At 40.6% G+C, this 16,826-nt stretch overlaps 1 protein-coding gene across 1 annotated transcript; it reads right to left on the bottom strand.

Moving 5' to 3' along the window:
* Nucleotides 1-212: 212 nt before the first annotated feature.
* Nucleotides 213-605, bottom strand: LOC140888092 (uncharacterized). The gene has a single exon (XM_073295770.1). The coding sequence runs from the start codon at nt 603-605 to the stop codon at nt 213-215; it is 393 nt and encodes a 130-aa protein (XP_073151871.1).
* Nucleotides 606-16,826: the final 16,221 nt, after the last annotated feature.

Consider the following 16,826-nt stretch of genomic DNA (forward strand, 5'->3'; position numbering starts at 1 on the left):
ACCTGCCGGGATAGAAACTCACTAACTAAACAATTCAAGGCATTTAATTCAAATAAGTCAAGCAATGCTATCTTTAACTGAAACTTAAACAATTAACTTCAAGAAATTAAAAATATAAATACTGAAAATAATTTTTAGGCATGATATTCAAATTTTAAAAGCTCTTGGTGCTACAATTCCTCCCTCCCTAATAAGGAATTTCGTCCTCGAAATTAAAACTTACCAAAAAGCTCCGGATAGCGACTCCTGATCTCTGACTCTGACTCCCACGTAGCTTTAGCCTCCGAATGGTTCAACCATCTCACTCTAACCATCGGAATCGACTTGTTACGGAGTCTCCTCTCTTGCCTCTCCAAGATCCTGTCTGGCCTCTCCTCGTAGGTCATGTGCGGTGAAAGCTGCAAAGACTCATAACTCAGCACATGAGAAGGATTTGAGATATACTTCCTCAGCATGGACACGTGGAAGACGTTGTGCACTCCTGCCAGATTAGGCGGCAAGGCTACTCGATAAGCTAACGTCCCCACTCTATCAAGAATCTCAAATGGTCCTACAAACCTCGGAGATAACTTCCCTTTCTTCCCAAACCTCATCACACCCTTCATGGGTGCAATACGAATAAAGACATGATCACCTACAGAAAACTCCAAATCTCTCCTCCTGTGATCTGCGTAGCTCTTCTGCCTACTCTGGGCAGTCCTCATCCTATCACGGATCTTAGCTACTACCTCGGTGGTCAACTGAACAATCTTCGGACCAAAGTCTGATCTCTCACCTATCTCATCCCACAACACTGGAGATCTACACTTCCTCCCATAAAGTGCCTCGTAGGGAGCCATGCCAATAGTGGACTGAAAACTGTTATTATACGCAAATTCCACTAGTGGTAGTCTCGACTCCCAACTATCTTGAAAGTCAATAGCACAAGCCCTCAAAAGGTCCTCCAAAATCTGAATCACCCTCTCCGACTGGCCATCGGTCTGTGGGTGGAAGGCGGTGCTAAAAAGTAGCTTCGTACCCAATGAGGAATGAAGACTCTTCCAAAAAGACGAAGTAAACCGTGGATCTCTATCAGACACTATGGAGACTGGAATACCATGTAGTCTGACTATCTCCCGGATATACAACTCCGCGAACTGAGTCATCGTGAAAGTCATCTTCATCGGTAAAAAGTGCGCCGAATTAGTGAGACGGTCTACAATAACCCAAATAGCATTCGAACCTCTCACTGTTCTCGGCAATCCCACAACGAAGTCCATGTTGATATTCTCCCATTTCCACTCCGGAATAGGGAGAGGCTTAAGCAATCCGGCAGGTCTCTAATGCTCCGCCTTGACCTGCTGGCATGTCAGACACTCGGACACAAAACGAGCAATGTCACGCTTCATGCCTGGCCACCAATAAAGCTGCTGAAGTGTTGGAAAAACTATGATCAGATCAATCAGAATTGATACCCGGTGCAGCGGAAGTTTTAAAATTTTATATGGAATGATTTCATATCATGGGTATCAAAACTTTACGATTAAATTGTGCGTGTTAAAATTAAATAACAATTAAATTTTTACCTTGAAATCTCGAAACGAGATTATGGACACCAACAGATTACTCTACTCTTGTTGTATATCCCAGGAACTGATGGACGAACAATTCTTCAATCAGGTCCACGAACAGAAGTTTAATCCCTCTGATAGATTGCACTAGAAAATCTATCAGAAGTTTCTACGAAGAGAATTAACGAATTTGATCCGTTAAACCAGACTGCAAATTCAAAATTCACAGGCTGGAATTTTCCGAGCAGAGAGAGGAGAGGGGGGCGGCGGCCACTTAAAAAAAACAGCTAGGGTTTTCGAAAATTTTGTGACCTCTGTTGTGTAATTTCTGTACTGCAATAACTTATTTATAATGTGGGCTGCTAACAGCTTAGGGCCCATTAGTCATAAGTTCAAGCCTGACAAGCAAAGCCCACATGTTCAGAAATTAATATAAAATTCATCGTGACTCAGATTGATAAACCAATTTCACCAATGTGCACAGAAACCATTTCTGCATCTTTTAAAGTCAAGATAAATTTTCTGAATCCGAAATCAGTGATTTCCAAAAATGCCCATCCCTATGTCATTTTAGAAAATCTTACTCTTCTACTCTGATATAAGAAGTCCCACTTCTTTATTCACTAAATTTAACTCTTTAAATTTAATTATCTCAACGGGGATTAAAAATCCATTACTTGTGTGACCCTCAATGGTTCAGGGATACAGCTAGCCGTGGGCTCACAACTCCTTGTGACTCGGAACAACAATTTCCGACTTGCCCATCGAATCATGGTAAGAGCGCCTAGCAACATCGCCCCATGATTCCCTAGGTATCACTGATAGTGCCTGCAAGAACCAATAGATTTTGGTTAGCGTACAGTACGGTCCCTTCATCCATATATCCCGATCGAATCAACAACCATTGGTAAATCGAGAGTCGTTCGAGATTCGATAACTATGCAATACATCTTGAAGATCAAATAGTGACATCGCATGTGCTACTAAGAAACCATTTCTTAAAACACATCATGTACTCTGGCCAGAGATTTGTCACACTAATATCTCCTCAGATTGCATAAGATATCCATACTAGCAAGTATGTGGTGAATCCTTGACAACAAAGCATCGACTCCTATATGTGTCGTAACTGTACCCAATCCCGACACCTGATGACCCCAATAGAGTCGGTAAACGAGTCAAAGTACAGTACTAGCATATAGAGTCTCAATGATGTTTCAAGTAGTAAGGACTAATGGTGTACAACCAAAACCGCGGACTTTATCCACTCGATAAGTGATAACCACTTGGAAAGTCCGGATACGGTAGTTCGATCATTCATCGTATGAATATCCATTTGCATGCTTTGAACATCTCTATGTTCCATACCAATGAAACGTGGTACTCGGCATCGCAAATGCTAGTCTCAATCTCGAGCGATCCTTATCCTTATTAACGGACGGCTCAATCGACTAGGAACTGTTTAGAATATACAGTGACTATAAGATGTGTTTCATGATAGCCATCCCCATGTGCCACCACATCTTACATACAGTATAGTATATTCAAGGTCTTCATCTAAACATTTTATAGTATGTCACAACATAATAATATGATAAAAGATAAAGTAAACGCCATTATAAAGGTGTAAATTATATTAAACAAAAGATTGTTTATACATAGAGTCATAAAAGCCCTTAGCCACAAGTTGGCTCACCGGGCACCCACTCTATCAATCTCCCACTTGCCCTAAAGCCAACTAGTCATACTACACAGTCCCATTGCTTCGCGATGTTTGTCAAATAATGGTCCTGGCAAGGGCTTAGTAAGTGGATCAGCGATATTGTCTGTAGAGGCCACTCTCTCGACAGTGATGTCTCCTCTTTCCACGATCTCCCGGATGATTTGGTATTTCCTCAGTACGTGTTTGGATCTTTGATGAGACCTTGGTTCCTTTGCCTGAGCAATGGCACCCGTGTTGTCACATTACACCGGGAGTGGACCAACAACTTCAGGAATAACGCCCAACTCTTGGACGAAATTCCTCATCCAAACGGCCTCTTTAGCAGCAGCTGATGCCGCAATGTATTCTGCCTCAGTGGTGGAATCCGCTGTGGTGTCCTGCTTGGAACTCTTCCAAGAGACAGCACCGCCATTGAGCATGAACACAAATCCAGAGGTTGACTTCGAGTCATCCACGTCACTTTGGAAGCTAGAGTCGGTATAGCCTTCCAATTTCAATTCTCTTCCTCCATATACCATGAACATATTCTATGTCTTTCGTAAGTACTTAAGAATGTCCTTCACGACTTTCCAATGCATTTGACCGGGATTGGCTTGATATCTGCTCGTGACACTCAGAGCAAATGCTACATTCGGTCTGGTAGATATCATCCCATACATGATACTACCTATGGCTGACGCATATGGTACATGTGTCATTTTCTCTATCTCTTCATCAGTCTTGGGACACATGGACTTGGATAGAGAAACTCCATGACATATAGGTAGATGTCCTCTCTTGGGCCCATCCATTGAAAACCTTTTCAATATGGTTTCGATGTAAGTTGATTGAGTGAGTCCTATAATTCTCTTAGATCTATCTCTATAGATCTGTATCCCTAGAATATAGGATGCCTCACCCAAATCCTTCATTGAGAATCTACCTGATAACCATATCTTTGTTGACTGCAACATCCCTACGTCATTCCCAATGAGTAGGATGTCATCAACATAAAGTACTAAGAATGTCACAGTATCCTTAACTACTTTCTTGTACACGCACGGTTCCTCCGGGTTCTTGATGAAACCAAAATCCTTTATTGTTTCATCAAATTTCTGGTTCCAACTTCTTGATGCTTGTTTGAGACCATAGATCGATCTCTGAAGCTTGCATACCTTATGCTCGCTTCCCATGGATGTGTATCCCTCAGGCTGCGTCATATAGATCTCTTCCTTAATGTTTCCATTAAGAAATGCAGTCTTTGCATCCATTTGCCATATCTCATAGTCATACCAAGCAGCTATGGCAATAAGGATTCTTATGGACTTGAACATTGCAACTGGTGAAAAGGTTTCATCATAGTCAACTCCTTGTCTTTGAGTATAACCTTTCGCCACCAATCGTGCCTTGTAGGTCAATACCTTACCATCAGGCCCAAGCTTTCTCTTGTAGATCCATTTACACCCTATTGGAACAATTCCATCGGGAGGATCTACTAAAGACCAAACTTGGTTTGTATGCATCGAATCTATTTCCGACTGCATAGCTTCAAGCCATAAATTTGAATCCGCATCAGAAATTGCTTCCTTGAAGTTTCTTGGATCACATCCAACGTCGGGTTCATCTTGATCCCCTTCAAGAAGAAGACCATATCGAATAGGAGGTCTAGAAGTACTCTCGGATCTTCTAAGTATAGGCGTGTCCTCTGAAGATTCTTGAGGTATGGGATCATTATTTTGTATTTCGGGTTCTTCTCGAATTTCTTCGAGTTCCATCATCTCGCCTTTCTTATCCAATAAGAACTCCTTCTCCAAGAAGGTGGCATTCCTTGAAACAAACACTTTTGTTTCAGTAGGATGATAGAAATAATATCCGATTGAATTCTTCGGATACCCTACAAAATAACATAATGTGGATCGACTATCCAACTTATCTCCCACTGTCTGCTTCACGTAAGCAGGACATCCCCAAATCCTCAAGTATGAATACTTAGGAGCTTTGCCATTCCATAACTTGTATGGTGTTTTATCCACTGCTTTGGTGTGGACGTTGTTCAACAACAATACCGCCGTTTCAAGCGCGTAGCCCCAAAACGAAGGTGGAAGCTCAGTGAAGCTCATCATGGATCAAACCATGTCCAACAAAGTTCGATTACGACGCTCCGATACACCATTCAGCTGAGGTGTCATAGGAGGAGTCCACTGAGAGAGAATCCCATTCTCTTTCAGATAGTCCAAAAACTCGGTACTTAAGTATTCTCCACCTCGATCCGATCGAAGTGCTTTAATACTTTTACCTAGCTTGTTTTCTACTTCAGCCTTGAATTCTTTGAACTTTTCAAATGCTTCAGACTTATATTTCATTAAATATAAATACCCATACCTTGAACAATCATCAGTAAAGGTAATGAAGTAGGTGTGGCCAAATTGAGTACCAATTCTAAATGGACCACAAACATCTGTATGGATCAAATCCAACAGATTTTGACTACGCTCAGGTTTCCCCTTAAAAGGAGATTTAGTCATTTTTCCTTTCAGGCAGGACTCAAAAGTAGGTAGAGAGTTAATATCAGACATATCAAACATGCCCTCTCCCACTAGCTTGTTCATCCTCCTTGAGGAAATATGACCTAGACTAGCATGCCAAAGGTTTGCCGGGTTTTGACTATCGATTTTCCTTTTCTTCGTTGTTACCGGTTTATCAACATAATTTATTGGAACGTCTTTTAATTTTAAGTTATATAGATTGTTTTCAAGTTGTCCATTTCCAATCAAACATTCATTCTTGTAAATATTGCAAATCCCATTCACAAAATTGCAAGAAAAACCATCTCTATCAAGCATAGAAACATAAATAATGTTTTTAATCAAGTCTGGAAAAAATAAAACATCTCTCAAAAGTAACTTAAAATCGTTCTGCAAAATTAAATAAACGTCTCCCACAGCTTTGGCTTCAAATCTAGAACCATTTCCGAGCCTCAGCTGGGTCTCACCCATTCTAAGCTTGCGACTTCTTGTCATCACCTGCAAATCATTGCAAATGTGAGATCCACATCCGGTATCCAATACCCAAGAAGTAGTATTAAGTGAAACATTTATTTCAATATAAAACATACCCTTCGCAGTTCGCAACTGCTCTAGATATTCCTTGCAGTTACGTTTCCAATGACCGGGTTTCTTGTAGTGATGGCAAACATCCTTGGACTTTTCCATGTTTGAAGCCTTTGTCTTGTTCTTCTTCTCGGGTCCGGTTTTCTTGGATGGGGCAGAACGTTTCTTACCCTTTGTACTTGGCCCCTTCTTAGCAGAAGAAGAGGAGCCCACCAAGAGAACCGGTTTATCCTTCTTTAAAGTGGCTTCATAAGTTACAAGCATATTGACCATCTCTTCAAGGGAGGCCTCTATCTTGTTCATATTGAAATTCACCACAAACACGTCAAACGATGAAGGAAGAGAGAGAAGTAATAAGTCCACATTGAGTTCATGCTCCAATACCAAATCAAGCGTTACCAACTTCTGAATGAGCAAAATCACGCGTACCCCATGATCACGGACCGAAGTCCCTTCACGCATGCGACACGTCATTAACTCTTTTACAGTAGCGAACCTTTCAGCTCTCGATTGAGCCCCAAAAAGTTCCTTGAGTTGTACGTGAATGTCAGCAGCATTCACGGTATCCTCAAATCGCCTCTGGAGTTCATCAGACATCGAAGCTTGCATATAGCATTTGGCCTTGATATCATGGTCCCACCATTTATCAAGTTTGGCCAACTCTTCCGGACTTATATCAGCTGGTGCTTCCTTCGGAGGAGATTTTTCTAACACGTAGAACATCTTCTCCGAGGTCAAGACAATCTTCAACTTACGGAACCATTCCGTATAGTTTGTGCCAGTCAGTTTATTTTGTTCGAGAATAGAGAATAGTGGATTGCGCGAATTCATCTTAATGAAATACTGAAAAGAAACAGACAATAATCAGTGATTGTTTAATTAATTTACTAAGACATAAAATAGGCGAAATTTATTTTATGAATCTCACTCCCACTATTTTAACGATTTCACTACCCTCTAGTGAAAACGGGAAACTGTTTTTCTTAGTGGGAACATGGAGTCCAATTGACAAACTATGGTCCCGAATAATATCAGCCAACCATAATTTTCAAAAGGTAGAGCCCAATTGCTTCCAAAGCAACCTCCACGTTTTTACCTCATGTCCAATAAGGGCCCAATAATATGACGCCGTTTATTGTGACATGTCAAGATGACCCATCAATATTAAGTTGTGATGGACGGTCGCCATGTGGATCCCCAATAATATGAGCCGATCCCATGGGAGTTCCACCCAACTTACAACATGTGTCGATCCAATGTACAGCTTTCCGATGAACGGGCCCCTCCAATAATATGAGCCGGACCGTATCCGCGGGTAGCATCTCATACATTGATCGTTGATGGAAGGTAGGAACATTTAAACAATATTTAAATTTCCTTTATTTATCTTGATATCAATTTTAAATCATATTTAAAATGAGGGATTTTAATTTTGAAAATTTGTCTCATCATTTTAAAATTTTTGTATGCTTGCCGGATTCACACAATTTTGTATAAAACATGCATACAACAATAATATCATATATTATATAGGATGATCGATTCCATTTCTAATCGACCCGTGGTTGCCAATCACGAGTCTAAGTCCAATCCTAGGTAATATGCAGGTATGCAATGCAATCCTATTACATTGAGCTTCCAATTTACATTTCTTCAGTCTTTATTGTCTGCTGGGCCCACCTCCGTCTTCAAATCTTCATCTCCCACTAAGTCTAATGTATTTACAATAAATAACTATGACAAGTAGGGGATACATTTTAAGGGGTGGGAACGGGCCATAAACCAGGCCCACTTTTATTACATATGACAATTCATATTGGGCCATAAACCAGACCCATTAATAAATCCAACAACAATAAAAACAAATGTAAATTCCCTAACATACACCTACAAAATTGGTCATGGCAATCGATCATCCTTATCCAATAATATTTAATTCAAAATTAATTTATTGGATAACATGCAATGACAATTTAAATTAAAAAGGATAAAATCATATTCCATATATAAAATCTTATTTTACATACAAAATCATATTTTATCTTTTTATCAAATAAAATCATATTTTACATATAAAATCCAATTTTATACATAAAATCATATTTTACTCAATATTTCCATAAGATCATATCTTATCATCAATTGTACCAAAAATAATTAATTTCATAAAATCTGATTTAACGGATAAAATCTATAAATTTTCCAAAAATTCAAATTTATCCAAAAACCAATTTTAAAATTTTCGAACTCGAAAAATTCGATCCAACGCCTCGTGGACCAATCAAAAACAATTTTCGATCGGACCAAAAATAGAATTTTAACATATTAAAATTTTAATTAAAAATAAAAATAAATTTTCCCGGGCCGCCAGGGACGATCCTGGGCAGCCCGCGCCCCAAAAGGGGCTCGGGCCGGGCAGCGATCCAATTGCTGCCCGTGTTTTTTCCCGTCAAAAAATTTTAAATTTTTATTTTGTTTCAAAAACCGAGGCTTAAAAAATTTTGTACAATCGATTAATTTAATCGCTTGATCTGAGCAACCTGGCTCTGATACCACTGTTGGAAAAACTATGATCAGATCAATCAGAATTGATACCCGGTGCAGCGGAAGTTTTAAAATTTTATATGGAACGATTCCATATCATGGGTATCAAAACTTTACGATTAAATTGTGCGTGTAAAAATTAAATAACAATTAAATTTTTACCTTTGAAATCTCGAAACGAGATTATGGACACCAACAGATTACTCTGCTCTTGTTGTATAGCCCAAGAACTGATGGACGAACAATTCTTCAATCAGGTCCACGAACAGAAGTTTAATCCCTCTGATAGATTGCACTAGAAAATCTATCAGAAGTTTCTACGAAGATAATTAACGAATTTGATCCGTTAAACCAGACTGCAAATTCAAAATTTACAAGCTGGAATTTTCCGAGCAGAGAGAGGAGAGGGGGGCGGCGGCCACTTAAAAAAAAACAGCTAGGGTTTTCGAAAATTTTGTGACCTCTGTTGTGTAATTTCTGTACTGCAATAACTTATTTATAATGTGGGCTGCTAACAGCTTAGGGCCCATTAGTCATAAGTTCAAGCCTGACAAGCAAAGCCCGCATGTTCAGAAATTAATATAAAATTCATCGTGACTCAGATTGATAAACCAATTTCACCAATGTGCACAGAAACCATTTCTGCATCTTTTAAAGTCAAGATAAATTTTCTGAATCCGAATTCAGTGATTTCCAAAAATGCCCATCCCTATGTCATTTTAGGAAATCTTACTCTTCTACTCTGATATAAGAAGTCCCACTTCTTTATTCACTAAATTTAACTCATTAAATTTAATTATCTCAACGGGGATTAAAAATCCATTACTTGTGTGACCCTCAATGGTTCAGGGATACAGCTAGCCGTGGGCTCACAACTCCTTGTGACTCGGAACAACAATTTCCGACTTGCCCATCGAATCATGGTAAGAGCGCCTAGCAACATCGCTCCATGATTCCCTAGGTATCACTGATAGTGCCTGCAAGAACCAATAGATTTTGGTTAGCGTACAGTACGGTCCCTTCATCCATATATACCGATCGAATCAACAACCATTGGTAAATCGAGAGTCGTTCGATATTCGATAACTATGCAATACATCTTGAAGATCAAATAGTGACATCGCATGTGCTACTAAGAAACCATTTCTTAAAACACATCATGTACTCTAGCCAGAGATTCGTCACACTAATATCTCCTCAGATTGCATAGGATATCCATACTAGCAAGTATGTGGTGAATCCTTGACAACAAAGCATCGACTCCTATATGTGTCGTAACTGTACCCAATCCCGACACCTGATGACCCCAATAGAGTCGGTAAACGAGTCAAAGTACAGTACTAGCATATAGAGTCTCAATAATGTTTCAAGTAGTAAGGACTAATTGTGTACAACCAAAACCGCGGACTTTATCCACTCGATAAGTGATAACCACTTGGAAAGTCCGGATAGGGTAGTTCGATCATTCATCGTATGAATATCCATTTGCATGCTTTGAACATCTCTATGTTCCATACCAATGAAACGTGGTACTCGGCATCGCAAATGCTAGTCTCAATCTCGAGCGATCCTTATCCTTATTAACGGACGGCTCAATCGACTAGGAACTGTTTAGAATATACAGTGACTATAAGATGTGTTTCATGATAGCCATCCCCATGTGCCACCACATCTTACATACACTATAGTATATTCAAGGTCTTCATCTAAACATCTTATAGTATGTCACAACATAATAATATGATAAAAGATAAAGTAAACGCCATTATAAAAGTGTAAATTATATTAAACAAAAGATTGTTTATACATAGATTCATAAAAGCCCTTAGCCACAAGTTGGCTCACCGGGCACCCACTCTATCATGAAGATCCCGATACATCTTCGTACTACCGGGGTGGATTGAGTACGACGATGTATGTGCCTCTGCCATGATAGTAACTCGCAGAGAATCACCTGAGGGAACCCAAATCCTACCTCTGTACCTCACAATCCCATCTACCACAGCATACAAACCGCTGCCTTTCTCCTCATCTCTCTGTCTCCACTTCCTGATCTGCTCATCAACTGACTGCGCTGCACGGATACGATCAAAAAGTGTAGTCTGCACACTTAGTGAAGACAATCTGGGAGCTCTACCACTTGCATAAAACTATAGACCATACCTCTGAATCTCAACCTGCAACGGTCTAGACACTGACAAGGAGGTAATCACTGCAGTCTTCCTGCTCAAAGCATCTGCAACCACATTAGCTTTACCAGGGTGGTAGCTAATATTGCAGTCATAGTCCTTCACCAACTCTAACCACCTACGCTGCCTCATATTCAACTCCTTCTGGGTGAAGAAGTACTTGAGGCTTTTGTGGTCTGTGAAGATCTGACTCTTCTCTCCGTAAAGATAGTGTCTCCAAATCTTAGAGTTGGCAGCGGTAGTGTTTGCTCTTAAGATTTGGAGACACTATCTTTACGGAGAGAAGAGTCAGATCTTCACAGACCACAAAAGCCTCAAGTACTTCTTCACCCAGAAGGAGTTGAATATGAGGCAGCGTAGGTGGTTAGAGTTGGTGAAAGACTATGACTGCAATATTAGCTACCACCCTGGTAAAGCTAATGTGGTTGCAGATGCTTTGAGCAGGAAGACTGCAGTGATTACCTCCTTGTCAGTGTCTAGACCGTTGTAGGTTGAGATTCAGAGGTATGTTCTAGAGTTTTATGCAAGTGGTAGAGCTCCCAGATTGTCTTCACTAAGTGTGCAGACTACACTTTTTGATCGTATCCGTGCAGCGCAGTCAGTTGATGAGCAGATCAGGAAGTGGAGACAGAGAGATGAGGAGAAAGGCAGCGGTTTGTATGCTGTGGTAGATGGGATTGTGAGGTACAGAGGTAGATTTTGGGTTCCCGCAGGTGATTCTCTGCGAGTTACTATCATGGCAGAGGCACATACATCGCCGTACTCAATCCACCCTGGTAGTACAAAGATGTATCGGGATCTTCAGCAGCTTTATTGGTGGCCAGGCATGAAAAGTGACATTGCCCGATTCGTGTCAGAATGCCTGACATGCCAGTAGGTCAAGGCGGAGCATCAGAGACCGGCCGAATTGCTTAAGCCTCTCCCTATTCCTGAGTGGAAATGGGAGAATATCACCATGGACTTTGTTGTGGGATTGCCGAAGACAGTGAGAGGTTCAAATGCTATTTGGGTTATTGTAGACCGTCTCACTAAGTCGGCTCACTTTTTATCGGTGAAGATGACTTTCACGATGACTCAGTTCGTGGAGTTGTATATCCGGGAAATAGTCAGACTACATGGTATTCCAGTCACCATAGTGTCTGATAGAGATCCACGGTTTACTTCGTCTTTTTGGAAGAGTCTTCATTCCGCTATGGGTACGAAGCTACTTTTTAGCACCGCCTTCCACCCGCAGACTGATGGCCAGTCAGAGAGGGTGATTCAGATTTTGGAGGATCTTTTGAGGGCATGTGCTATTGATTTTCAAGTTAGTTGGGAGTCGAGACTACCACTAGTGGAATTCGCGTATAATAATAGTTTTCAGTCCACTATTGGCATGGCTCCCTACGAGGCACTTTATGGGAGGAATGTTGTGGGATGAGATAGGTGAGAGATCAGACTTTGGTCCGGAGATTGTTCAGTTGACCACCGAGGTAGTGGCTAAGATCCGTGATAGGATGAGGACTGCCCAGAGTAGGCAGAAGAGTTATGCTGATCACCGGAGGAGAGACTTGGAGTTCTCGGTGGGTGATCATGTATTCATCCATGTAGCGCCGCTGAAGGGAGTTTTGAGGTTTGGGAAGAAAGGAAAGTTGGCACCGAGGTTTATAGGACCCTTCGAGAATTTGGATAGGGTAGGGGCACTGGCTTATAGAGTGGCCCTGCCGCCTAACCTTGATAAGATCCATAGTGTCTTCAATGTGTCGATGTTGAGGAAGTACATCTCGAACCCATCCCATGTGCTCAGTTCGGAACCGCTTCAACTATCTCCTCACCTGTCCTATGAGGAGACGCCCATCCAGATTTTGGATAGACAGGAGAGAAGACTCCGTAACAAGTCAATTCCAATTATCAAGGTGAGATGGCAGAACCATTCGGATGAAGAGGCCACTTGGGAAGCAGAAGCAGATTTAGATTTCAGAGATCGCTATCCGGAGCTTTTTGGTGAGTTTTAATTTCGAGGACGAAATTCCTTATTAGGGAGGGAGGAATTGTAACACCAAGAACTTTTAAAATTTGAATATCATGCCAAAAATTATTTTCAGTATTTATATTTTTAATTTCTTGAAGTTAATTGTTTAAGTTTCAGTTAAAGATAACATTGCTTGACTTATTTGAATTAAATGCCTTGAATTGTTTAGTTAGTGAGTTTCTATCCCGGCAGGCGACGATGGTGGGCTTCGGTGGTATATTTTCAAGACTTTCGTTTTCATGATTTTAAGTTAGAGGAAAAAGGGGATTTTGGCCAAAAATGTGAATTTTGAACTTTTAAGGGGTCAAAAAGCAATTTTATCATTTTCTTGGATTATTTCCTAAACTTTTCATAAAATAGGATTTTATTAAATCCGGGCTAGTGTAATTTCAATTAAAATATTGAGAGTTGAAATTTTAAACTTAGAAGTTTTAAAGGTGCAAAAGTTTTGAGGTAAAGAGTTGTAATAGTGCTAGTAGCACTTTTACAAGTACAAAAGCAACTTTAAAACACTACACACAATACACTCTCATTTATTTCCCTCTAAAATACACATTTACAACTTAAATTAAAAACCCTAGCCCTTTCCCTTTCAAGTAGCCGCCCCCCCTCTCCTTCCTTGGAGATCCCTCACGGCCGCCTCTACCGCCGCCCCTAGCCGCCGTCCACCACCGTTCCACCACTGGAGATGCTTCACAAGGAGCTTAGCTTGGAGTTTAGCTAGTGTTCAGCCCTCCATCTTCTTTTATTTTCGAATTTTTGGGGTAAAAAGTGGGAAGACAAGTATAAATTGTTCTTGGGATTTCATTCAAGCAATATCTATCCCCACCCTTAAGTTTCTTTTGCAAAATTTCGAAATGCATGATGTATATGTATGTAGGGTTCGGTTTTTGCATGATTTAGTGGAGGTAGGGCTGTTTTTTTTTAAGTATTGCATTTGAGTTGTGTTTATGTGATTAAATGATGAATTTAGAAGCTATGGCATGGATTTTTATGATTGGGTTTGCATAATTTCGAAAATTCAGAAGTGAGGTGCCCTAAATTTTGAAGTTTTGCATGTGTAAGGGCTGGAATTGAAATGATGTTGAGGCATTTAATTGATTTGCATGAGTCTTGATTGATTACCCAATATTTTGAGGCTTTTGATGCTAAAAATTTGAAGTTTTCGAAATGTGAGGTGAAAGTGTGGTTGGGTGTTGTCCAAGTTCTTGGGAAAAGTCCTAAGTGATGTTATTTGAGGTGTATTGATGTTTGGTATGGAGAAAAGTTGAGGAAAGAGGGTTATGGGGTTGAATTTTTGAGTTAGAGGTAAGTTGGGTGTTGTTGAGTGTGCAGGGCAGTACTGTTCACGGGGGAGGGCAGGTCTTGGCTGAGGTCTGGGCAGTGTTAGGGCTGTACCATAGTAAAGTTCATGATGTTGTGGTCGTGTCGGTATAAAATGGGCTTATTTCGGATAAGTTTGGACCAAGTTATGAGTCTTTTAAGTTGGAGGTGTAGGTGCAGATTTTTCTTTGTAAAAAGGGGCTGTCCAATTTTCTTGTCTTGTCAATTAGCTCGTTTGATCATTTGATGTTACCACATATTCCTAGGGGTAATTTGAAGTGTTTGTTAAGTGTCGGTTCAAGTGGGACGGGTTTTGGTTAAGGCATGACAAAGTTTAGGGTCTTACGGTTCTCTTGCTCGGGCTAAGTCAAGTTTGAGGGAAATTGTTGAGTGAAGTGTTTCTTTTGTCTTAGGGGCAGCCACTCATCCACCTTACACCCACATTTTTGAGTTGAGTCTCATGTCTTAAAGGTTGCCTATTCATGTGCATATGACATGTTCTTGAGTTTCATAAATTGAAAGGAAGTTTTCTTGTTTTGCATGCTATAAAGAGGTGTGAGTCGAGTCTTAATGAATGAAAAGGAAAAGAAAGTAAATGTTTTTGAATGAAGTGATTTGTTTGTGACAAAGAGGGGTGTTGCTAGGCCGGGGGATGCCTCGGTCTACTCACCAAGAGGTTATAGAGGTTTAGGTAGGGAGCAAGAGACATCTTGTTTATCCTTGCCACAGAGGGCAATGTGGGATCAGGAGTAATCTCGGTCTCCTTGCCACTGAGGGGCAATGTGGGATCGGGAGTTATCTCGGTCTCCTTGCCACAGAGGGGTTAAGTTCGTCGGGAGAAATCTCGTCGTCTTGCCGGCATAGTGCACTGCAGCCATGATCATGATCAAAACAGAGGGTCACAAATCAAGGAACTGATTTCTATGAGGAAAAAGAAAAGGAAAAGAAAAGTTTAAAAGTTAAAGTTTCATTATTTCAGTTGACTCGTCTTACGTTGATGTCAGTCAGTCATGCATGAGGTTAAGTAAAGTATGAGGTTGATGTTAAGAAAGTTGAAAGTCTTTTATAGCGTGAGTTCATCAGTGCATGTTTTCTATACCTTCTAGTTTCATGCATATTACAGTTAAAGTTGAGCTATTGCATCACGTATTTTAAACCCTTGTTATTACACTGTTTATACTTGTTGAGTCTTTAGACTCACTATGCTTGAATGTTTGCAGGTGAGGAGACTGTTGTTGAGATGGAGGGGCATGATCTACTGGGATGAGGCCATCGGCGGTGCAAGGCCTAGTGACCGTTGCTTCTTTATGTTTACGTTTTTCCGCACATTACTCTGTTATGTAATAATGAAGAGTTATTTGAGTACTTTCAGTATTTATAGCCAGAATGTGCATTCCCTGTGCTACAGTTGATGAATTTGTAGTATGTATACACCTATGCATGTTTATGATTATTGCGAACTTTTAAATGCCTTAGTTTACTTTATGCTGTAACCGGGAGGTGGTTACTAGGATTGCATGTTTATGATTAGCGCACTTGTAGTGACCCTTACCCGGATCACCTACTAAACAGAACTTATGCATGCAATTAACTTAATAAAACAGATATCAGAATAAAACTGCGGAAACCATTAACATTATACAATCCCAAGAAAAGGAATCTGTAATTATCCAATAATATACAACCAAATCGAATAGCTGTATAAACCCAAACAACAGTAATAAAGCCTAGACGAAGCTCCAGCTGGCCAACCACTGACTAGCCCCTCCTGGATCCACCCTCCTCGTCCAATCGCAAACCTGCCCCATGGAATAGGGTGTCCAGAAAATACAGAGTACGAGACGTGAGCATAAAACGCTCAGTGCGAGAGTATGAGTATACATGCATGCAAAGTGAACTCCCTATAGACTCGGGGTCAAGGATCAGATAACAGAGACAGACCGGGCCCTGGTATGTAGCACGCTGTGCCGTCGCTTCAGGAGGTGGCTCCCATACCGAGATAACCGTGGAAACACCGGACCCAAATCGATGGAAGTCCATCCACTAACAGGATAGGGTACAACCCTACTAACAGACATCTCGAAGGAGATACAGCAAGATGCAAATGAATGCAGCATAATATCATGGCATATAAATCATGCGGTCACATAATACATGCATACTCAGTCAGGATATCTCGAACAGTACTTTCGTACCTCAAATACCAGGTAGGCACTACCAGCTCTAAGTCCAAGCCTAAAGTCCGCCTACACAGCGAAATGATACCACTATCATTACAGTGCTCTAAAAGCCTTAACTAAGCTATTGCATACTCCTAAATATTTATAGGAAGCAAAAGCTATACCTTCGTCCGTCGTTAGCCCTTTGATGTCGATGCCTCCAGAACTTGGGCACAAC

The sequence above is a fragment of the Henckelia pumila genome, chromosome 3, assembly GCF_033568475.1.
Source record: "Henckelia pumila isolate YLH828 chromosome 3, ASM3356847v2, whole genome shotgun sequence".
Taxonomy (NCBI): Eukaryota; Viridiplantae; Streptophyta; class Magnoliopsida; order Lamiales; family Gesneriaceae; genus Henckelia; species Henckelia pumila.

Excerpts from the sequence above, each read along its gene's own strand:
- LOC140888092 (XM_073295770.1), bottom strand. The coding sequence starts at position 605 with ATGAAGGGTGTGATGAGGTTTGGGAAGAAAGGGAAGTTATCTCCGAGG.